The sequence below is a fragment of the Labrus mixtus genome, chromosome 2 (genome assembly GCF_963584025.1).
Source record: "Labrus mixtus chromosome 2, fLabMix1.1, whole genome shotgun sequence".
NCBI classification, from domain to species: Eukaryota; Metazoa; Chordata; class Actinopteri; order Labriformes; family Labridae; genus Labrus; species Labrus mixtus.
The window spans coordinates 29,362,877-29,387,415 of record NC_083613.1 but is presented as its reverse complement, the minus strand read 5'-3'; the positions used below and the strand labels follow the sequence as shown (position 1 = coordinate 29,387,415).

Here is a 24,539-nt window from a genome sequence, read left to right as displayed (position 1 = left end):
TCAGCTTCACCGCTGCAGACAGCTTCACCTCTGCAGTCAGCTTCACCTCTGCAGTCAGCTTCACCGCTGCAGACAGCTTCACCGCTGCAGACAGCTTCACCTCTGCAGTCAGCTTCACCGCTGCAGACAGCTTCACCTCTGCAGACAGCTTCACCGCTGCAGACAGCTTCACCTCTGCAGACAGCTTCACTGCAGACAGCTTCACCTCTGCAGTCAGCTTCACCGCTGCAGACAGCTTCACTGCTGCAGACAGCTTCACCTCTGCAGTCAGCTTCACCGCTGCAGACAGCTTCACCGCTGTCAGTCTCGCGAGCTCACTCACTACACTCGGATTGTGCACTTGGACACAGATTTTAGTGCAGATTTACTCTCATTAACTATTATGTAAATTTTGTTTTAAATTTCTTGGCCCCCAAGCCAGACAAAAAATGTACATTTACCGAAAATTATTTTATCAGAAGAGTCCAGAGAGAGTGAACGAGTATTAAAAACAGAAGGAAGAGAAGGACACAACTTTCGATCAGGTATTGTAGGATTAACTACTCTCTTCTGATTTTTAAATCAATCAGATCAGTTAATATTCTTCATTTAGGGACAGTGGTTACAATGGTGCGGCCAGTGATCTTGAAAAGCCACTGGCAGATGTGAGTTAATTTCGACCCCTGTGGTAGAATTCAATAATAGTCAGATTACAAATATAATATGGTATGACAGCTGCCAGTATTCTGGTTAACTGGGAAAGCAGTATGGTGCTCAATCCCACTGTTACCGGTTAATTCAAATATTTTTTTTATTAATGAGATCCCACTTGTTTGTAAACCAATCTTCTATGTTTGATGTAAAATGTCAAAGCCCAATCAGAGATAGCCATGAAATCATCATACAGTGTTTCCCCTGCCATTATATAATGTCATTAAAAGTAACGCATGAACACCAAGATTCCTTCAAGTGTTTGTGTCGGCGTGTCGGCGTGTGTCACCCCCCCCCCTCCACCCTCCTCACCCCCCCAAAGCTGTAAACCTAGGGGAAACACTGTCATAACTGTAAATGTATCAGACGGTTTCCCCAACAACACAGCTGTTACCACAGAGTGAGCAGTGCTCTTTGTCATGATTGATAAACTGAACTTTGTGTGTAAAAAATCTGTGCAATGCTCCTTTAACTTTCACATTTTGAGAACTAAACGTCGTTCATTTTTGGGACACTCAATGTCGTCAACCAAAAAAATCCTTACAAGAAGAGTCTTCTTTGCTTTGTTCATGCAGCACTGACACATTAGAGGTGAGGTCATTACAGTGACCTTCTCAACTTACTCACAAAGACTACATTTAATTTGATGACGTATCCTGACCTAAGTTTCCAGAGAGTTTTCAACCAAACAGATTTATTTAATAAAAACTCTGCAGGTTGGACCTCAGACGGTAAAAAACATGTGACAGAATAAAGATAGAATAAAACAAACGTTTAAATGTTTAAATAGTCCTTCATAGATTTGTTCCAGGCTCACATTCGCCACCCACTGAAAACGGCTCAGTGACTGACTATTTGGGTCCCGACCCACCTTTTGAGAACCACAGAGCTAGACGACATGAAGCCTGTGTTGAATACCTGTACTGTTTTATAAAATGTCTTTTTTCCCCCCTGCAACAATCAGATGTACTCTCTTTACCCCCTTCCTTTTTCTCTCTCTCTCTCTCGATGATTGTTAATTAAGGGTTTAAATTTCAATCTTACTCGTTAATGTGGTTCAGCGGGCGGACATGCAGCTCCAACAAAAACATCTCTAAATGCACCGCAGGATACAGATTGAACAGATTATTATTCATACATACAGTTCAGTTTTCAGTGTGTGGTCCAACTATTGTTCACTTCAATAAAACAACAACAACGATGGATTATATCCACGAGAACAGGCAACGGCACATAGACCCTGGACTTACAGTAATAATTATTTATCTCTGATGTTGATGTATGTTACCAGAGGCATGTGATCACTTGAGAAGACTAGATGAGTCCCCAGCCTGCCGCCAGCGCTACAGAATACTGTATTCTGTGAACCATCAGATTTATTGACCTGTGATTGATTGAATGATTTTATCTTCAGGAAACACAGAGTGCCTCATGCCTGAAGAGAAATCAGCTGATACATCTGTACATTGTTAAATGTAAAATGACCATTATCTCCACTGTGCTGTTCAAACTACATTTACTACAGATTGTTGCCGCTGTAGTAGTTAATGTAACCTGATTCAGGATCGTCGTTCCAATACGACTAATCAACTATCGTCAAATTGCATCCCGTCGACGGTGTGGTCCTTGTTATATAATTGGTACAAACTGTGTAATGTTACAACATGTGTATTTGATGAGAATATAGTGAGCTTAAAAGTGAATCTCTGAGTTACAAAACCACCATGCACCAAAGCAGAGACAAAACAAAGATATTACATCGAGTCCTGGGGGGGGGGGGGGGCTACAATCTGATTCAAAAATAACGCACACAAATGTTTCACATTGCAGGACTGTTAGCCGCTCGCATACTGGGACGCCACAACTGGCCGCATTGGTAAACATCTCTAGTGAGAAGGATAACGGTTTGATAGTGAACTCATGTGGGCTAATGTTGTGTCATGTATTTGGTGTTTATCTGACTTTGTGAACTTGGGTGAAGCTCAGAATAAAGCCAAGGATTTCATCAGGAATCTTTTGACCCATTGTAAGCATCCTGAAGTCAGGGGATAGTGCACTTACTACACTCCAAAGCTATTTGTCAACATCGATTAATGACCCTACCTAAGAGTTTTCACATTTATAGCCTACAACGAGAGGGAGAGGTTAAGCTCTTAAAGTCAGCAAAACAACTCAATGGGAAATAAATGTGCAGGAAGTCTTTAGTTGGACTGAGAACAGCTGTGGGGCCAATTCAACTAGAATGAAGAAACTGAAGGGGCAAGTTTTTTTGCTACACTGAGGAATATTCAATCAGAGACTAAAGAGATATTACGAGAAACAAAAATGCGAGAGGCATTGGGTAGAAAGTAGTCTTTGATTTCAGTTTTGGTGAGACTTGAAGCCGCACCTACACGGCAGCAATGGTTTAAGGCATTTAAAAAAATACCTCGATATAAAAAAATGAGTCTTCATTGCTGGTGTTCTTGTTTGCTTTTGTAGGTCATATAGAGGCATCGATATTCATTTCAGTCTGTGTCATAGCCAGCAGAAATCTCCTCACAGGAGCTTGAAGATGATTTTTAAGGTCGCAGTTCAACATTAAGACATCAAGTCTTTGTAAACAACACTTTATCTCCCTGGGATCAACCCTCGTGTATTTCATTTTGCCTTCCTACTTGCCCGTTCTGTTGGGTTGTTTTTTTTTCTGTGTACCATCCAGAAGGTGTTGTCCATCTGCCAACTGAGTCCATGAGTATGCGGCGTTACGTAGCAGCCGATGTATAGCACTGTCGAGTTAAGTAAGGACATTGCTTTCAGCTATGGACTGCAGAGAATGACATCCTTTTCCTCGTCTGGTCTACACAGGTGTTAGCCTTTCACCATGCCAAAAAGCACATTTACCCTCCTCCCTCTTCAGTCTGTCTTCCCTACATCCACACAGCATCGCCTTTTCAATTCTGCTTCCTCTCTAACAAGCACTCAGGGTGAGAGTGCAGGCTGGAGTCAAGTGCAGCATGCAATGAGAGACATACAGTTCAAAACCTTGTCATGACACGCTTTTCTTCAGCATGTCTTCACTCTGTTCCCCTATCTGTGTCTACTCCCCGCCTACATTTCCCTTGAAGCATTGCTCTCATTCGCCCTCGACTTGTCATCAGCACCTGGGGACCGAGGGTGAGGGTTTCTCTATGCTCTCATTTGTACATCTCACCCCAATAACTATTCTCTTCTGTCTTTGTTTTGCTCATTCTGTTGCACTCACTCTCTCTCTCTCTCTCGCTCTCTCTCTCTCTCCATCATTTTCTCTGTATGTATGTATTTCCCTCTCTCCCCCTTATCGCACACGCTGATAAATCAGAAAGGCTGGATAAGTGAGGCAGCGTGGTTTCACAGATACCAGCGGCATCAGAGAGAGCAGAAAAATCAATCACATCGCCCCTTCCGTTTCATCAGCTATCTCTGTTTTTGTAACCCTCCCTTCCTTCTTCGGTCTTCCCGCTCTTCTGTTTCTCAGCATCCTCCTCCTCATCATCATTATCTTCTGAACGTCATTCAGCGTTTCCTCCCTTTTTCAATATATTGCTCAGCCTCATCCTCCCACAAAAAAATGATGCCCCCCCCCCCCCCCCCCCTCCTCATTTCTTTTCTTTTCTTGGGGAGCACAGACGCCAGCCTAGCTCCCCCTCTGTTTCCTCCATATGTGTTTCACGTCGGCACAAGACTTTTTTTTGACTGACAGCAGCTGGCCTGTCAAAGTCGGGGAAGTCAAGAAGAAGAGGAATAGGAAGCACAAAAAAAAAAAAAAAAAAGTGAAAGGAGAGTCGACGGAGAAGGGAGGGATAGAGAAAGACATTTCTAATTCAAAGAGACATGCAGTGTTACCCTGGCAACTCGGTTCCCATAGAAACGGTCCTGCTAAAGATGCCATTAGTGTGAAAAAATACCTACTTACACCCTACTGCACTGTACGCACATAAATATAGAAAAATGTCCCTTCTTACGCACTGAGACTGAACATGCAGTTACTCACAGGAGAGAGACACGTGTGCAGTTCATCTACTGACTCACCTGAGCTCTATTTTAAAAGCTCAGTTGCAGGACGCTCATGGTGGGACATCAATCAGTGGTTGAGAGATGGGCATCGTTCATATTTACTGACACCATCAGGGTCCGCAAACGAACCACCTAGCCAAGCGCCAGATGCGAGAGGATTTTCTGTTTGGCGAGTAAATGTCAGAGAGATGTCTGCCACATGGTGGGTAAATGTTTTACCCAACAGTCATGTTTAAACACTATGCTGAGTCTTAAGCGCGTTTGATGTAGCTGCAGCTACTTTTAGATGTTTTATTTTCCTTGCCTCATAGTCATTATACTGGCCTGATCTTGAAACATCATTGTGTAACCTTATGTCACCTTGATAGTTAGCGGACTAGCAATTTCAACACGCACTACAATGCTGGATTACTATTCTCAACTAACAGGACTTGCTACAAAGTTTGTGTTGCACTAACCACAGCTGCTCTGAGTTGAGGAGGAGGATGCCTGAACCGCAGCAGCAGCAGGCAAGTTTTTTCAACCAAAAGACATTTTGGTTTGATTTGATAAACAGTTTTGATATGATGAGCCATGGAGGTGGGAGTCATTATGGGATTTTAATGAGATTAAAATCTGTGACACATGGTCATGCAGTGAAGAACTGACCCAATTCTTGATTTTGATAAACAGAGGGGTAGGGACAGAGTTTTGTTTAGACAGACGCAGAACAGCCCCCCCGAGGCACAGAGCTGCTGTCAGTTTCATTTTCATTTATTTTTTATTTCGAACATGTTTTTAAAATAAAATAAAATATACATTACAAACAAAGCAAACAGCAATCAAAGCAGACTTTCTGTAGTGGCTCAATTATTTTTCCTTAACCAGTCCATGTTCGAAAAGGGTGCAGGATGAAGTTAAATAACTTATCCAGTCCTACCCCCTTTTTATCTTTTTAGCTTAATAAATTGATCCAAGACTAAGCTTTCAAAAATAAAGTCGAATAATACAGATAACGAAGTAACAAAAGCAACAGATATAATGTATTACACACATTAATTGGTAGACGGTACAGACCTTACAACTCATATTGATTCAATTTTCCCCATTGACTGTTCAATTTTAATTTCAATTTCAATTCTACTTGGACCCCATTGAGCAGATTATTTTTATATGATATATTTAAAATGAGATGTTGCACTAAAATCAATGCATTGCACGTAACAGCGGACTTCTCTCTCTAGTTGGTTTCCACAGAGCCTGTATCTGATGCTGCATGTACTATACTCCAGCTGTGGATAGATAGCGAGGGGAGATTTGTTTTTAGAGCTCTGTTGTGCAAACATGCTTGACAAATAAAGCTGGACGGCCTGCCCAGGTGTAATCTACCTCCAGAATATTTCATACAGCTGTTCTTTCCTTAAGAGAGGAGTTAATGATATCTTCTTTATTTAGCTCAGCTGCTTGATAATGTCCGCTTTCAACTAGCTTGTTTTAAAGTTAAGGATGACTTGAAGCTGGGCGGAAACTGTCAAACAGGCTCACACGGGGGGGGGGGGGGGATTTCAAAATAAAGGCGTAGCATCAAGATGACGATGTAGATTGATGTTTTGACTTTCCATTGATTTGATTGGACAACCAATTGATTTATATAAGATGGAATGTCACACCTCTAGTCGTTAATAGAACCGGTTTCGATACCCATCCCTACTCCTAAGTCAATCAAAGGGACACATCTTCTTGCTTGTCTTATTTTGTTTCAGAACTGAGATTTGTTGCGACCTCTCTTTTCAAATTTCTTTCTTACAGATGAAACCGCGAGAGCTTAATTTCCATATAATGTCTCATTAAAGGTGACAGTCTGAAGGCATGGACCACCCACTCATCGACAAACACACACACACACACACAGACACACACAAACAGTCTATATATAACTAACACAGGCTAACCTATGCTGACATGAGTGGACTGTGTATACCCTCTTCTTGCTGTACGCACTGTGTTAAGGGTGGGGGGCAGGGGAGACATGCCTATTAAGATCTGCATGTGCGAGTCATGTCAAGTCAAGTCAAATCAAGTTTATATATAAATATAGAACATTTCAGCAACAAGGCGTTTCAAAGTGCTTCACACAAGACATGAAAAGTATCAGAACAAAGAGGAGAGAAATTAAAAGAGAAACTGTAACTTTGCTAAATGTTGCTTAGTGCTCGTGATGGATTCATGTTGGGTTCAGTACAGTCTAGACCTGCTCCTTTTGAAAAGTGTCCTGAGATAACATTTCTTATGAATCGGCGCTATAAAAATAAAGATTGATTGATTTAAAGTTTAAAAATCACTGAAACAACCATCAACGATCACAGATACTTAAATATGATAACATGTTGAAAAATAAGACCCAAAAGAAATATGACATTAAACTAAAATAAATAATTGGAAATGTAGTGATGTTATCTTATCTCTCCACCTTTCAATGTTATAGTGCTCTAAAGTCTAAAGCCCAACTCCCACTTATTGTAAATTAAATGGCTAAAATGTGTTAAAATAATTCATTAAATGATTCATTAAAATAGGCAGAAAAGGGGCTAAAATATAATAAGAAAGGTAAAAGTAACAGTGAAATACGACATTAACCAAAGTAAACAGATGTAGAGAGCCTCAGGTTCTCTGGTAGTTTGATCCACAGGTATAGAAACTAAAGACCACCTCACCCTGCCTGGTTCTGGTTCTGGTTCTTTGCACAGTGAGTAAACCTGACCCAGAGGACCTGAGGGGTCTGGATGCTTTGTAAGGGACTGCAGGAGATCTGAGGACTGGTGTTGTGTGTTCTGTCATGTGTTCTGTGTGGATGCCTCTCCCTCCATCCTGTCTGTTTAATGGTTGATGGCCGATGTAGCACCATAATGAGGTCTCATCAGAACAATAGGCATACATTCATGTCAATGCATCCTTAGAACAAAACGTCCCTGAACACATGTGCACACCCTCGCCTTAGGAACAATATAGACACTCTGATTTTATGCTGCAATGTTTCATGGATGTAGCTTTTAAGAAAATAGTGGAGCAATGGATCACATCTCACATTTCGGGCCAGATAACAGATTTTTGTCACAAATCAGATCGGCAGAAAAGAACAACAAAGAATGATTTTACTCCTGAGATATTCATGACTCAAACTGTTTGTTTTAACAGCACTACAACTCAAAATGCATCTCCATGAAATCATAATAATGTATCCTCAATCTTCTTCACTACAGGCTGTACACACTGACACAATTCTACAATCCCATTAATAATAACACAAGCAGTTAGTTAACCTTTAGTGTCTTTCTTATCTTTTGAATGTTCCTTTGAAAATCTGAATCAAGTACTGAGTGTTGTATAAAAAGCTGCATCCCTTCTATAACAGTACTTGTTACCCTTCATCGGGGACATTGAATCTTTCTGTGAATGACACGTTTGATGTGAACTACAGAAACACATTTTTTGTTCTCATATGAGCTTCAACCATACTGAACACATAACATACACACACCCTTCATATAAAATATACGTGTGTGTGTGTCTGTACTGGCTGCTCCTGCAGCTCATACTGTGTCTGTCAGACTAAACAACGAAGTGGGCGTGTGTGTTTAGGGACTTAGTCTCTCCTTTTCTGAGCTGCACACAGCGCTCTGTAACAGACTTTGTTGGCTAAAGAAAGTTTATAGCTACAGACTACACCATGCTATGACAACACTAACAATGAGTTTCTGGCTGTTGTCACCAGTAACCAGCAGCTGATCCCTGCATGATAAGTACACCCACGCTGAGATGAAGCAGAAAAGCGTTTCAGACAAAGCACCATACACAAAGACATTTTAACATGTGTTACTGTGTGAAATATCCAGGGATCACATGCTGCCCAAAGCGTGGGGGGGCGTAGACCCGAACAGATCAAGGATCAGGCGTGATCTGTTTTCACCACTAGTGGAAAATTACATCAAAAGTCTCGCAGCTTTGGGCACTGCTGAGCACCAGGTGTTTTTTATTTTCACTTATGAATCCCCGAACAAATGATGATGTAGATTGTGATTCAGAGGTCAGGAACAAGGCTGTCGGCCTCGATAATATCGTCCAATTAAGAGACGACTGACGAATGAAATGTTTGTATGTTCAATGCAGAAGAAACTCTCACTGGACTTTAGATATTTAAATGGCTTTTTTTATTTTCCTTAACTCACCTTTCAAAGACTCACTAGCGGGAGCTTTGAATGGTGAGAACTTAAGCTTTGACGGAGAGCGTTAGCATTCTTTGATGAAGTACAGAGGCTAATAAAGTAGAGATGGAGGAAGATTAGAGAGAAGAGCCAAGAGAGAACGACATGTTATATCATCTACATGAACCGTACAGAAATTGGAAGAATGAGACAGCGGCAGCCCTTGTACAGTGAAGCTGAACATTTCGAGTCTGGCACTCCCATCCAGAGTGTGTTGAATAAACAGGACTGTGTGAGATAACACTCTGCAGCTGCAGTGTCACATCACCTCCTGGCTTAGCGCTGCTGGTATAATCAGCCTCAGCTAGTGCACACTCATATGACGGGTTAACCCGACTCTTCATGACTGCAGCTCCTCATAGAGTGTGCAGTGTGATAACAAATCAGATCAGATGTAAATACAAGATCAGTGACCTCTTATTCATATCCAAACAGGCTCTCATAAAGGATTAGAACTCTTATGTAGATGACGCTAGCTGTATTTCAGGGTTTTCCTTCATTTGCATTTGAACCCCATTGTGCTTAATATAGCTAGTAGTCCTGTGGTTGAGCATCACTGATAATGACTGTATCAGGAAGTGTTTGAGTCTCCATCATTGTTACTATCGAGCTCTCTCAGCATCAGTTTGAAGGTTTCATTTTCACACCGATAGTTGCAACACGACTGATGAAAACTACCTGCACACACGGTACATTTATCCTTCTGAGAGGAATTAAGCAAAGCGAGGCTCGGAGTGTACACTCATGGTTGATGGATGTTGTTATGAAGCGCGGCAGGAGGCCTGAGTGGTGCGTTGAGAATCAGGCCAAGGCTTTACTAGAGAAGAGAGGAGAGAGAGAGAGAGAGAGAGAGAGAGAGAGAGAGCGAGAGAGAGAGTTCCAGTGAAGGTGCCGTTCATTGGGTGTCACTCTGGCTGCAGATAAAGACCACTGAGCCGGATGCGTCAGTGCCTGCTACAGGAGAGACTCGCCAGCTGTCACCAACAGAAATTAACTCCCGCTAACACAGGCCAGGACGTAAGAAAACATGGCGCACACCTCTAGCGCTCACTGGAACACATCGAGACATCGTTGAGGCTATTTTCAAAAGAACGACAAAATAAAGAGAATCAGTTCTTGTTTCCGTCAACTTGCATGAGGAAGATAAAGATCTTGAAATGACATCCAGGAATTTTTTTTTTTTTTTAGACAAAGTCATCAATAACGTCACCTCTGAGTACTATTAAAGAAACTAACACTTTTAATGACAAACGCTCTTCTTTTTTGATCTGCATGTATTTTGTCTCACAGACACTTTGGTTAAAAATGATTGGGTGAAGCAAGAAGATTAATTCTGCTGAACTGGAAACAAAAAAATCCTCCAGTTTGTCAAGCTTTAACGAATGATGTAATGAAGCATTTGCAGTTAGAAAAAATAAAATTTACCCTGAGAGGAAGGATAAATATGTTTTACTCAATATGGCAGCCATTTATAGACTACTATAACAAAAACAACCCCAGGAAAAAATAATAATTTAGTAAAATCCAGAGCACTAGGCATCCTCCAAGTTGTATTATTATTACTATTTAAATCTTTTTATCTTATTATTTTGGTATTATATTTGTGTTTGACTGATTTTTTTTATATCTTGTATTTTTATTTATTTATTTAGATTTTTGTGTTGGTTTGAGGCATGAATATGTCTCGGATTGTTTTTTTTGTTGTTGTTTTTTTTGTATCTGTATTTGAAAAAAGAAAAAAACCCAATAAAGAGAAGTTGAAAAAAAAAAAATGATTGGGTGAGAAAAACAACAAGGGGTATCACTCATAAACATAAAATAATGGTTTTAGATTCACCTGAAAACTCCCTGTCTGATGATGATGATGATGATGATTCATTTATTTTCGTGTCATGCACACAAAGTGCCCAACCCTCATGGGCTTATAAAACACCAAAGAATTCAGTTGCAGTGTTTCACAAAAAAATCATAACATTACAAAGTTGCCAGCTCCTGTCAAAGTTCAGTCTTAAACAACGTGTTCTGTCTTTTTTTCCCAGGCTTTACAAACAAAATCTGCTTTAACAAAGGTTCCTTTTTTAAAACACAACTCAAGTTTTTCAGAATCGTCTAGCCAAAAGAAATCAACATAATTTGAAGACACTCTTTTAAAAAAGAACATCCCTGATGTCAGCATACATCGGGCAGTAAAACAAAAAGTGATATTCTTCATCTTGCAGGCTCTTGGAGGAACTATGACGACGTAACAGTGAATGCTGTCTGACATGAATGTTATAGGTTAAAGAAAAAGCAGATGAAGCATGTTCCACAGCTTCAAGGCTTTTTCTGGAGAAAAAAAATAATCCATGTTTTTATCAGCCTGAATCCAGTGTTTTTGAGCTGATAAGTACATTCTTTCAACTAAAGATAGCAAACGCATTGTTGGGATAATCTGCTCTGACCAATAAAAAAATATATGCAGGAAGATCTGCAGATATGAAGCTATGCCTGTAAGCTAGTTCAGGCAGACACCTTGAGCTACACTGATATCATATTGGACATGTGTCATGCTCCACAATCTCCTGTCAAACACACACACACACACACACACACACACACACACACACACCCCCCACACTGTGGAGGTCTGACTGAGCTGCAAGATTTCCCGTCTCTTCCTCTGCTCTGTCATTGCCTGTCCTGTCCCACCATCGTCACCCCAGCATCCTCCTGTAGGCGCCGACTGAGGGGTTTAGGTTACGATCTCATAACTAATAATCACATTTCTGCATGTTCAGCAAAATGCATGCAGGGGAAGAGGTCGGTGCCGAGACGACAAACTCACATTTTTGATGCAGCGATGAACATTTCAAACCATTGCTTACATGAGTTGTCTGACTGAAATGTTGCTGTTATTGCATTTGAAAAGAGGAAAGTAAAAATAAACGAGAGGACAAAACTGGTAAAAAAAAGTGTATGAGGTCATCTTAAAACAGATTCCCATTGACATAGTTTGTTCACCAGAAGATACTGAAAAGTTAAAGTTTCATTTAGTTGATATTGTGTTCAAAATGTGATATGAGCTTATGAACCAACTTCAGTTTTTTTTAACTCTTCATACTGAAAATGTGCATAAAGGACACAGATTAGAGGGAAATGGGGGTGATGCTTCTGCAGACAGGGATATTGACACATTCAGGGTGTGCACTGGGTTTGTGCTGATAAAATATCTTAACTCCATTCTGGCATCAAAATATGTTTTCCTCCATTGCTCCACTCTCTCTCTTCTCTTATCTCAGTCCCAACAAACAGAGGCTCACTGATGAATGTAAATGACAGTCCTCCCCAGCTCCATGCAATCATAACAAACTCAACCTTTCTGCCTGTTCGGGACTTAATACCCACAATTCAACTGGCTCTCTCCTACTTTTTTAAAAGCCCCTCTGATGCAAAACCATGCCTGATGCAAAACCATGAAAATCAACACTTTAAGTGACAGGTTGTTTTTTTTTAGCCCTGGCTCTAATCTTCTTTATCTTTTATCTCCTACTGGCTGCTTTTACGCTCTGTATTCCCCAAACATTAAAAAAAAACCAGTTCATGATGAAGCGCAGAGTCAGGAGAGATGGCACCGGGCGGAGCTCCCTCTAATATGTACAGCCTTAGAAAAAAATAAACTCTACATAGCAAGAGTTTGTTTTAAGTTTGTTTCTGAACGGTGAACATTTGTAGGAGGGTCAGCTTGAACTTTTTGAGGCGGCAGCACTGCCCTGAGGATGACGCTTTGGAAGCTGTGACACATTAAATGTGCATGAATGGGGAGCTATAAGAGGCATAACGATAGCAGAAAGTACTGATGTGTATTGTGTATGTGTGAGGACTTTGGCATTCTGCTGCTTGGTTTATGAAACATCACGAAAACAGTCTTCTCTGTACAACAGTTTGAATATTTAGCACCTAAATGCTCTTTGATATGATGACTAACACATCTGTCAGAATTAATATGTTCCATCCCGAAGGCAAACACTTGATGTTCTGATTTTAAACACAGACAGCTGCTGTGATTGGCACAGCAGAGTATCACAGAACACCGCAGTCCATCACTCCATCTAATCAATGACTCTTTTTAAAAACCGGGGGAACACATTCTTTGTCTGTCAGGGATCAAAACAAATCCTTAAAAAAAAAAAAAAAAGCTAGGCCAATCATCTGAGCATGTCCTGTTATTTTCTGATTTGCAATAGTCATAGTTAAAGAAATCAATAAATTCATATCAACATTGTGATTTGTGACAAAGACTATGCATGATTAAACAAAGCTTTAGAGAATTAAGAGCCAAATCTCAAGTTCCTTTAAGCTTCTCCACATAAGCCCTGTTTCCACCAAGCGGCCCAGTTTGGTTCAATGAAGTTCGGCTTCACTGACCCAAGAGAGAGGAGTATACCATCAGAGGTTGATGGAAACCAGCATGAGAGCTAAAGGTCATTTTTACACTTATTGGGAGTTGTTTATGTTGCAGCTTATATGCCGTACTTTTAAATAAAGATTTAAAGATAACGCCTGCAAACACTTTTGAAAAATGTCAATGATGCATTAACAGCTTGTAGCCGCCTGTTCCAGATCTAAATTAAATCTTACAGTTCAGTTGGTGAGTTAGATGAACGTGGTGGTCCAGGGTAAAAAAAAATAGTTTAGTTTTGGTCAGTGCATTGATGATGCAACTGTACATACAGGAAGCTCCTGTTTGTTTGTTTGTTTGTCATTGTCACTACAAAAAGTTTCATTAGTTCCATTAGAGATCCTCATCAGGTCAAAGTTAACACAAATTGAGATTTTTTTTTAATCCTTTGCTTTCTACATGAGGACAAGACCTGCGATGAATGTAAATAAATCTAACTAGCCTCAAACACACCAAATGTCGGGGGGAATCTAAAATCTTCTTTCAAGCTTCTGCCATTCTGTAACTTCATTGTTTAAAATGGCTCTTACATTTCTGGAGTCCGCTTGGTAATTACGCCTCATGCTGATAGTTACTGCTGGCAGAGAGAAGGCTCCCGAAGCCTTCTGCCAACCTGTTGTAACCAAGTGCAATGCAGAGAAGTCTCCTGTGATCTCCAAAATTACTCATCCTGTCCACGCACTGCACAGCCGCTGATAAAACGAACTCATTATATGGAGAGAATGTTGAGGGAGAGAAAAGGGTGGAAAAGTGAGAGGGGAGGGTTTGCAGCCCATTTGAAGGGCACCATTAAAATGTAGAAGTTTAACAGAAATAAGTAAGCGTGGAAAGGAGCTAAATGTGTGGGTGCAGAGTGAATTCACGGGGCAACGAGGGCAGAACCACATTAATAAATAGATTATGTTTTAGAGAATAATGCAGTCAAAATGATGACATACGGTCGATGGGAAAAGGATGACATTAAAGGTGTGATGAGGAGGGACAAAAATATGTTTAACAGGGAGTGCGTTATATCCCGGTTATGAGCCATATACTGGTTTTGATCATATTCAGGATATGCCGTTTGCATGGAGACCGAGAAACCTGGTTATTTATAACCCTAATTGTAGTATCCGGGTTTCTGATTGCTGCATCTTATTTGTGCAGGTGCCTGGGACATCAAACACAAACCCCAGCAATTAAAAAAATTGAGAAAAAGGAGACCACTGTGGCTTAGAAGTATGAAATGCCAACGTCTCCTCGGTTTCCCACTGCTGTCGGCATGCAACCAGCGCAGAACGAGGGACCAATGGATGAAGATGAACAGTCTTCAGGGACAGAGTCGTCATCGTGCAATGCGGTTCATGCGATTCCGAATGGAGACAAAACGTTCGGGTGAATAAGGCATCCTTCAACCGTCTGTGTGACGACAGCTCTTGTTGCCGCCACCATGTTTGTTTTGCTGATGTGTCACTTTGCTGAGGCCGCCCGCGCATGCCCAGGTAGTCGGCAGCTGTCGGACACTGGGTTAAGGCGTAAACATGCCACAGTATCCCGTTTTTTTTTTGTTTTTTTTTTCCCAGGGTTGTCCAGGTTGCAAAATTTCTCATAATCAAGATTCAGGTTAAGGTCTTAAACCGGTTTCAGAAATCGGGTTTGATGTCTACATGCATAAACACAAAAACAGGATACTTGATAACCTGGTCAAAACCAGGATACTGAAGACCATGCAAACGCATTCACTGTCTTTGCCCTCACACTTCACTCATGATTACCTGTAATTCAGTGTGTGTTTGTGTGTCTATGTTGGGGGGGGGGGGTGTAGGACAGAATGTTATGCAAACCTGTCTGAAAACAATACCAAGTCTAAAAGCCACTGCAAAGCATGGCGAGACTTGAATCACTTTGGTCTGTTCTTTAGTTGTTTGTCCATTGGCAAAAGCTGTGGACAGTGCTGATACTTTTTTTACATCACTTTGGTCAGGGATCCAAGTGGCAGCCTGTGTTTGCACAGACCTGCACAGCACACAGCCTGTGGTAACTTTGAGTGAAAGAGAGGAAGACATCGACAATTTTACAGAGGCGTTACTGTTGCAATCTGATAACAGCATTTGTATCCTCGGCTCATTTTTTAAGGCCACGTAAAAAAACTTTGATTATGATTTGGGAATGATCACGGTTTAAGTTAGAAATCCTGTCTTTAGCTAGAATTGTGACTGTAGCTCTGGGGGTGGTTGTTGATGTTTGTTATAAAAAAAAAACTTGTGTCCTGTTCTGTCTTGTTCCCCCTCATTAAACCTCCTCCTTGTTACTTCCTCTCATGGTGGATGAGGGGCGGAACAACGTCACCCCACCACTCCACCTCCATGCCATACACATTACAGAAAAGGTGCAACAGGGGTAAATATCCACCTTTACATTGGTGATCTGTAAGAACCAAAAGGTTAACCGAGCCACACTGACAGTCCCAGACTGATTTATGGTTATATTAATAATAGTGATGTCAAGGTCATATTGACAGACTTTATAAACAGATAACTTACTTTAACACTAGAAAGACCAAGCCAGTCATTTTGGCTGTTTTTTTATTTTGCAATGTAATAACTTACTTAAAATAAAACCTATGTAACTACAGGACCGTGACTTTTCTTAAATGATAAAATAAACACATTAGCCCGGTTCTACGATCTCTCTGCTTTGGCAGATCGTCAGCAAGTTAAAATCCTTCATGATCTAAGATCGTTATATCGCTCACCACTACTTGAAGGTGCGCATTGCTGTTGCCTAGCAACTATTGTTTATAACGCTCGAGCCAAGGAGGAAAGAAAGCTTACCCGCCTAAAACCATATAGAAAGAATAGGAGACATACATTTGAATTAATCAACATTGAAAAGGCAGAATAGAGTAAATTAGGATCTGATTTAGAACAGAATAGAAATGTCAGGAAGGAGGAGGATTGCTGCCACAGAGGCTCCAGAGCCTTGATGAGGCAGAGTCTGATGGAGGCGCAGGTTGGGATACGGAAAGTGATGTCTCCTGGTCTCTCAAAACTTCATCTGACACGGGCTCTGAGATTGAACCTGAGAATGATACAGAGATCATTCCCATTCGCAAAAAAAAACGCCAGCTGCTGTTCCCGTGGTTGTCGATAAACTATTCAAATTTCAAATTCATTAGAATTTAATGTTTGTGTCCTGAAGTTTATTATACCTTTCACAACATTACAGATCCATTTATTCTTATATTTGATATTGATTCTTGAAATGATATGCAAATAATTCGTAAACAGTCAAAATGACCGCGATGGCCTTTCTAGTAGTGACAGAATGCCGGTCGTTCTAGAGTTAAAGTCACACACAGGAATCTCACAGACGCACCAGCGCACAGGGACACTGTTTGCTCTGTAGCGCAGGAAGGGGTGCATTAAATCCCTCGTGTGTGTTTTGTCAATAAGACAGTGTACTTTTGACTCATGCACAGGTTAAGCAGGCACAAAAGCTAGGCAATCCTTTTGTGAATCCGACATATACTCTGTGGGAACCCGCTCCCAATGCAGCCCTCTACTGTGCACTTCTAAACATGACCATGAAATCATTTAGTTCTTACGCGCTGATATTGTTGAGAGAAGTCATTAAGTTGTGATGAAACAGTTTAGCAACTTTTCAGTTCAACTTATTTGCTAAAAGAAAAAAAAAATCAACATTTGGCATTACAGTACGTCTCCTAAAACCTTTTTGGTTTTGTTGAGCAAATTAGCAGAATATGAAGGATCTTTCTTGGAGCCAAGGTTGGAAACTAAGTTAAATCGCTAAACACATCCAAAGAAAACCCAGCTGTCACACTCTAAGTGTCCTCCAGTCACTGACAGAGGAGTAGTTGTTGTTTCATGACATCACAGATTATGATCTTTTTTGATTTTAGCTTTCGAGAGCTTTAAAATCTAAAGTCTAAAGACAAGACGTTCACGTCCTCATGATGTATTAAAAATGTAGCTGTAAAATTAAAAAATTAAAAATTAAAAAAATGCTGGAATAACCCAAAAGAAAAGAGCAAAGGACAACTTTATTACATTTGCATTAAGTGATTCGGGAGCTCCAGTATTTTATTTGGTTCGTGTCTTGAAGAAGGTATCTCCACCGACCTCCATTTGTGGCGTGTCTGAAGCACAAGCGTTTCCTTCTCCTCCTCAATAAAGGACTTTTTTCTTTGGGTAGATTTTCTCACTATGTCCAGCTCCATCTTCTGGATCTTTAAAGGATTAAGTGCAAAGCAAAGCTGGGAAAATGGGAACATCGATCAAACGCAGACTGTTACAGTTTCTCTCACAGACAAAGAAGGTGAGAGAAAAAGAGAGTGTGTTTAAAGCTTGAATGTGAGAGGATCGTTTTAAAAGGGGAGAAAATAGGCAAAGTATTAACAGGACGTTTGTTGTTTCATTCACTGTTACTGCAAAGTAAATCCATGAAAAATTAAAATCTAAAAAAGTTGACTTGTCACTAATTAATCTGTGACGACAGTGATAAGTAGGGCTGAGTAAAAAAAATGAAGAATCAATATATTGCAATATTTTTTCCAATTCAATATATTCTGGAATGGATTTTATGAGTTGTAATGAAGCCCACCTCCTGTGGGGGTACTGTTGGTGTCACCATTCTGTGATTCACGTTGGAGTTTATTTATTCACGGTTTATCTGATGGGGACAGATACAGTATACATAGACAAACTGAAAACAGCCATCCAATGTAAGCATCATAATTTTCTTTATAGCGGGTTCTAATTTGCAACACTTTTCTCTAGAAGTGCTTTTGTGTAAATAAAAGTAAAAAAAAACAGTTAAGGAAAAAGAAAGTATAAACTGGGTACAGTAGGATACAGTAAGACACACAGTTAGCTTTGATACAAACAACATGAGTACAAGTCTGCTGCTGAACTAACCAGGATTTAAAGCAGTACGCTTCAAGTGATCCGGTAGTGAGTTCCAGGATTTTACTCCTTTCACAGAAAAAGCTGTTTGAGCAAAATATGTTTTGCAAAATTGAACTTTACAGTCACCCCTTGAAGCTGCTCTGCTGCAGCCCCGTAGTCTCTTTATGTATTTGCTGAAAGGAGCAAGTCCGTTTAGGCATTCAAACACAAGCTTTACGTAATGGGAGTTTGTGCTAAACCAATACAAATAAATCAAACATCATTATTTAACAAATACCAGAAGTGACTTTAATGAAGTATCTGGGTATTTCTGTCATCTTTGCGTATTATTGAATCAGTATCAAAGCATTTTGATCAACATCCAACCGAATAGATCAAATGGTGACCCAAAGAATCTACATTCTGTGAGGTTCCTGTGAGGTGTCTGACTACACCCAGCCCTAGTGATAAGAGACGTGTTATTATATTATTGTTTAACTGCATTGGCATCTTTTTTTTTAAGTTATATTTACCACATGTACTGGGTTATTTTTCTTCAACACCTGAATCAAGAAGACTTAAAAAGGAAAGTCACAGAGACAAAAATACCAAAGAATAATATTATTATAAATAGCTGCAATATGTGCTCAATGTGCAGATTATTATTGTAGTTTGTTCCTTAATTCTCTTGTGTTTTCAGAGCGGTCCTAATTGCAAATCAGAGCATTACGGAGGCAGTCCATTTTCCCCTCATGTACAACCAGCATGAATAATAGGATACATGGTGCATGCAGGATGAAGGGAGGGGGCTCATAAAGCCAGGGAAGGGAATAAGAACAATAGAATGAGAAATTAGAGTGCACCCTTGGCTCTAACAATCATGTCGGTTGCAGCAGATTAGCACAATCAACATATCATTGTACAGCAACCAGCTGGTCGTTCTCGTGTGAAATATTCCCGGTCTGAGGGGCCGAACAGGTCTGCAAGATAATTAACTTCCCTGATCATGACGGTCTCACAAGAGGGCCTCGTACACGGCTGCGCAAAAAGGATTCCTATTTGGAGATAGAGAGGGTTTTTAATTGTAGTAATCAATCAAGTGGTGAATCAGCTTTTACTGACAGACGGAGCTGGGGGGAAAGGGAGTCTTTTCAGAGAATTTGTTTGTCTCACACACAGAATTTGTTTTGGTAGTCGACCCAAAGCACAGTGGCTCATTCATCCACTGGGTTTTCTTCGTCTTCTGACTGTCTGACAAACCGCGTTTGATTGCAATTTAACTATCAGGAAGCCCAACTCTCCTGCATTCACGGTTTCAAAAAAAGAAAAGAAAAAGAAAAACATGAAGTGAAATAATAAATAGGAAAATAGAGTCAGTGTAAAAAATGTTTTACTTTTGTGGGACTGCGTTCGGTCATGAGAAATGGTATCAGGATGCTGTGTGCCTCTGGGTGCCTTGTTTGGAGTGAAAACAACAACAACTGTAATCTTCCCAAACACAGGCAAAGAGGCTATTATCATTGAACACCAGCATGCGTTACATGTACACACACACACACACACACACACACCCCTTAAGTCTTAACAATAGATTTGGAAGACCTCATTAGTCTCCAGAGCTGGAGTTGACTGTCGGCCAGGTCCAACTCTGTTTCCCAATTATGCCAATACCAACACATGGCATGGAGCAAATGAACGGCTAAATGGAAGCGTGAAAATTGTTTGGTGCATTTCTGTCTACCTGCATCTGTCACTGAGTCATTATAATGAGGTAGTGGAAAGAAAAGTAAAGCCTTGAGTCCTGCAAGGCCACTTTACTTGGCTGCATCTTCTCCACTGAGACTGTGAAAGATGGTGGGCATAATGTGGTTTAAATATCAAACGCCATAAACAGGACATGTGTGTTCATTGTTCTTGTAAATGGAGTCCAATTGCTCAGTGACAGCGTGTGTTTTGTCCATCACTGAAGCCTGGCGTAAATGACCGCAGGAAAATCTGGAAGTTGACAGATGACACGCGGCTGTGACGTGAGAATTTAGCGACTGATGCTGGAAAATCTCTCCCTTGCTCTTTTCGCACACAAACATGTGCACACAGTCCATGCGACCCCCTGCCGTGTCTCCACAGGCTTCACCGCTCTCCTCCTCTGCATTTGTAGACCTCTGTCACTCTTCTCCGTGCTATCGAGCCTCCGCTAGTCATTTATTACCTTTGCAGGTAATTGGTAAAAATAAATGACTATATGTCAGCCTCACACTTGGGGGGGGGGGGGGTCATGCCAGTGTTTATGTGTTTTTTTTTGTCATGCCTGTTTGCTCAACAAAGTCTCAGATTGTGTAACTGTTTCTATCATAATAACAAAACACAGCTGTGTTTATTTAATAAGCAGAGAATGTGACATTTTGTATTTATTCTATTGTATTTAAGGAACATTTTTTTTAATAAACAGGTAGTTTATTTTCATGTCATTTGTCATGTACATTGTTGACATTGTGCAGCTGACTGTTATCACCATTTGCCATTCAGCTAAACAACTTGGAGATATGAGTTTTGGTCCATATCGTCCAGCCCTGAAGTGAATATGGGTGAGAGGATATAGCAGCAAAGCCACAGCCACAATAACACTGCAAAGAAGAGATGAATGCAATCCACCTCTTCATCGTTCCCTCTCAAGTCTCACTGTCCTATTTTTGATCCCTTTCTCCCGTGTTTTCATCTCTGTTTTTACTCTTTAATCTATTCACTCATCTATTCAAAAACTCAACCCCACTTGCCCCTCAATGACGACGGCATTATCCTCTCTTCTCACTTAGGTAGGACTGCTTTCATCAGACACTCTCTCTCTCTCCCTCTCTCTCTCTCTCTCCCTGTGCTCCTGATTTTAAACTGTATGTAGAAGAGAACTATATAAGCAAGTGGTTGCCATGCCAACAGTGTCCACCGCATTCAACCCTCTCATTGTGTGTGTGTTTGTGTTTGTGCGACTGGCAGAGAAGATGCACAGTAGAGTACAGTTGAAGCAGAATGAGCACTCGTACTCACTGAGAACAACAGAGGGAAACACAGCGATCTCATAAAATCTGTGTTAAACATCAGGTGTTGTGTAATGCAGGTAAACCCCCCCCCCCCCCTCTATTTTTTCTCTCATGTGCTGTATTCCCTCAGCTGTGTCTGGTGCACTTTTGTGCGTCCCAACATTTCCTCTCTTTCTGTTGTCACTCTCAGTTTGTGCCCTTTGTCTCTTCTGTCAGCAGTAATATGTGGTAATTACACGTTGAGCAGAATGCTCTTCCTTCTTGCACCCACACAAGTTGTGTTATTTCATAACCTCCAAACGCCCAATCTTTCTCTGCCTTGTTTATTATCTTCTTTTCTCCTTCTGCATCTTCACAGTACGATCCTAGCCCGTTCACATCTCTCCTATCTCATCACCTACACGTTCGTCAAGTTTCAGTTGTGTCTTTGATTCTTCCAAGCTGACGTGGTTGATTCAATTTTTCTGTGAAGCAACAAGTAAAGCCCGTGGAGCCCGTTTCCTCATTTAAAGCCGTCTGGTTTAAGCCTCAGTTAAATCACTTCATATCAGCCGCAATCACGACAATTTATCACACATAAGCGTTTTTTTTCTAATTAGCACGTTTTGTGGGCTGATTTTGACACTGGTAAATATGTTTGTTGAAATTCATGACTTTGCGACACATGAATCCAATTAGTGTGAAACCTTTAACGACAGCAAATTCAAGACACCACTTTGTCGACTTCTCATGCAGATATATGCAGCGCAGTCCTCAAGAATCGTATCAGATCCAGCTCTCTACAAAAGCAAACTGCAGGATAGGAATCGTTTTTTACTGCTAAGATCAATACGTCTGTATTTCCCATGAAACACAAAGCAAATAAGTTGACTGAGTTGAAATAATATACAACTAAAGGCATGCTTTATACTTCAATTAAACAAGCCAGGGAGGGTTAACTTTGTAAATAATCATTAATGATTTCAGGTAAGTAGGCTGCTTCGATTTCTTTTACAATATTATTTCAACAAAATTCTATGCACTTTAATCCTATAAAAACATATTTGTAATTTTTATCACCACATAGACATCGACATTATTCATGACATACCAAAAGGACACAATCTCTACCGATGGAAAAAGGCTGCATCAGAAAGCTCACACCCAACCTCATCATCATGCGTCATATCCCTGTGAGGGTCTTGAACGCTGCTAAGCCTTTTATTAACGTCACATGATTTGGATGATTGGCTATTGTTTGATATCTGGAACCCTGGATTCTCCTGGTTCAGTCTGGTTTGTGCCAACACACTTATATCCTGATCCCACAGAGATGTTTTTTTTTTTTCTTTTAACGTTCTCTTTTGTTTCACACTGTGACGCCCTCTTGAGCTGATTCAACTCGCGGGGCAGGAGCTTCAATGTGACATCAGACTCACAGAGGAGGTCGATTAACAGCAGATGTCAATCAGCAGAGAGGCCGGGTCAGAATGACAAGCAGGACTGAGTGCTGGGATGCTGATGCACCTCCTGATTTTTCTGATTGTATTCTTATTATCGCAGATGAAATAAAAAAATTAAAAAAAACTCACACTGCAAAACGCTACATAAATAATATCAAGGCCAACTATTTCAACATAAGCTTTATTTAAAAACACATTTTAGATCAGTAATACTTCCAGTGAAAAAAAACAACTATTGACTTCATCTCAGCCTTGATGATTGTGAAGTGTGGTGAAGTTTGGAATGTGCAAACACCATTCAGGGCCTGATTTACAAAATGATCGCGCTGCTTTTGTACCCACCAGATCTGGGCTGTCAGCAGCTTCGACACTTCATCCATCATGCGTGGAGAGCGGCACAAGCGTGAAGAGGATGTGTATTTTTTTTTCTTTGAGCTTTACTTGCATGCTCCGCTCAGGTAGAAGGAACGGTGAAACTCATACTACATTTTTTTCCAAATTAAACTTGAAACATTTTACCCTCCCTTCCTAGCTCCTCGTCTCTTTATGGACAGTAGAGTCATCATGAGAGTTTAAACTGCATGGAGCAGGACAACGTTTTGGGCATGTTAACACCGGAATATCATAAGCGCCATATGCTTTGTGAGTTAGACCTTGAGATGAAGCAGATAGCGAGAGCAAATGATCAAAATTTTGCAGTTGCAATCCATTCTTGGTGGATCAGGTCCTCCGAGACTTTCCCATCGAAAAAGTAATAGTAATCAAACAAGTTTCCTACCTTTGCAGCCATGACCATGGAGGATCCTCCCCTGATGCCCAGGATGGGGATGTGTGTCTGGGCAGAGATGAAGTCCAGGATCTGAGCGATGGCCTCCTGGTCCGTGTCGTCTCCGAACACAACGCCCTGCAGAGAGTTCCTGGTCATTTGTGTGCAGATCCGATTGATGATACTCTTGGGGTCAGTCTCATTCATGGTGATCACCTCGACTTTGGGGGGGTAAGGGATGTGGAGGAAGTCCTCTTTCTCAAGTCCAGCCCCCAAAGACACTTCACTAGAGTTGCCCACCAGGATGACAGCGATGCTGAGGGAGTTGATCAGTTTGGGACTGATTGGAGGAAGAGCTGGTATGGCGGGAGAGTACTGAGGAGGGATGACCACGCCCCTCTGTGTGCCGCCTCCCCTCTGGCCACCTTGACCCCCTGGGGAACCTCCAGGACCTGTGCCTGGACCTCCACCCCTGCGGCACTCGCAGACAGGCAGGAGGAGGATGGAGATGAGGAGCAGAGAGAAGGACCAGGAGAGGAAGGGCAGGGTCATCCGAGGCTGAAAGTAAGGATGAGGAGACGGCTGGTCTGGAGGAGGAGGTGGAGGAGGTCGATGGTGGTGCGGGGGAGAGAAGGGGAAGACGTAGCGCTTGTCCTGAAGACAGGAGGGAGAAGGGTAGAGGCTGACAAGCATTGTGGAGGAGTGTAAATGCAGTGCCTGGAGGGAAGGACAGGGAAAGAAATATGAACAGGGTCAATATCATATGTTGATATCAGAGAATTATTACCATTACACAATTTCTCAAACTAGAAAACACTTCAGAGTTTTTAGTTTAAAAAAAATTGATGCACAGAAACACAGTACCCTAACCCAGCAAAATTAGAAAATACATGAAAATGGCGGGTTACTGGTTACAGGTTATTTATCAAGTGATCTTACAAAGCTTTTAAAATGTAATGAATCAGTGTTTTCTCACAAATAATATGCATTTATTGGTAGAGATTTA

General features: G+C 41.0%; 1 protein-coding gene across 3 annotated transcripts in view; it reads right to left on the bottom strand.

Annotated features, from left to right (window-relative positions):
• grin2bb (glutamate receptor, ionotropic, N-methyl D-aspartate 2B, genome duplicate b) overlaps positions 1–24,539 on the bottom strand; it is a 109,140-nt gene that overhangs the window by 62,373 nt on the left and 22,228 nt on the right. For all 3 annotated transcript variants that reach the window (XM_061065160.1, XM_061065162.1, XM_061065163.1), the window contains exon 3: positions 23,546–24,250. In XM_061065160.1, the coding sequence (XP_060921143.1) occupies positions 23,546–24,250 (705 nt within the window). The remainder of the gene's footprint in view (positions 1–23,545; positions 24,251–24,539) is intronic.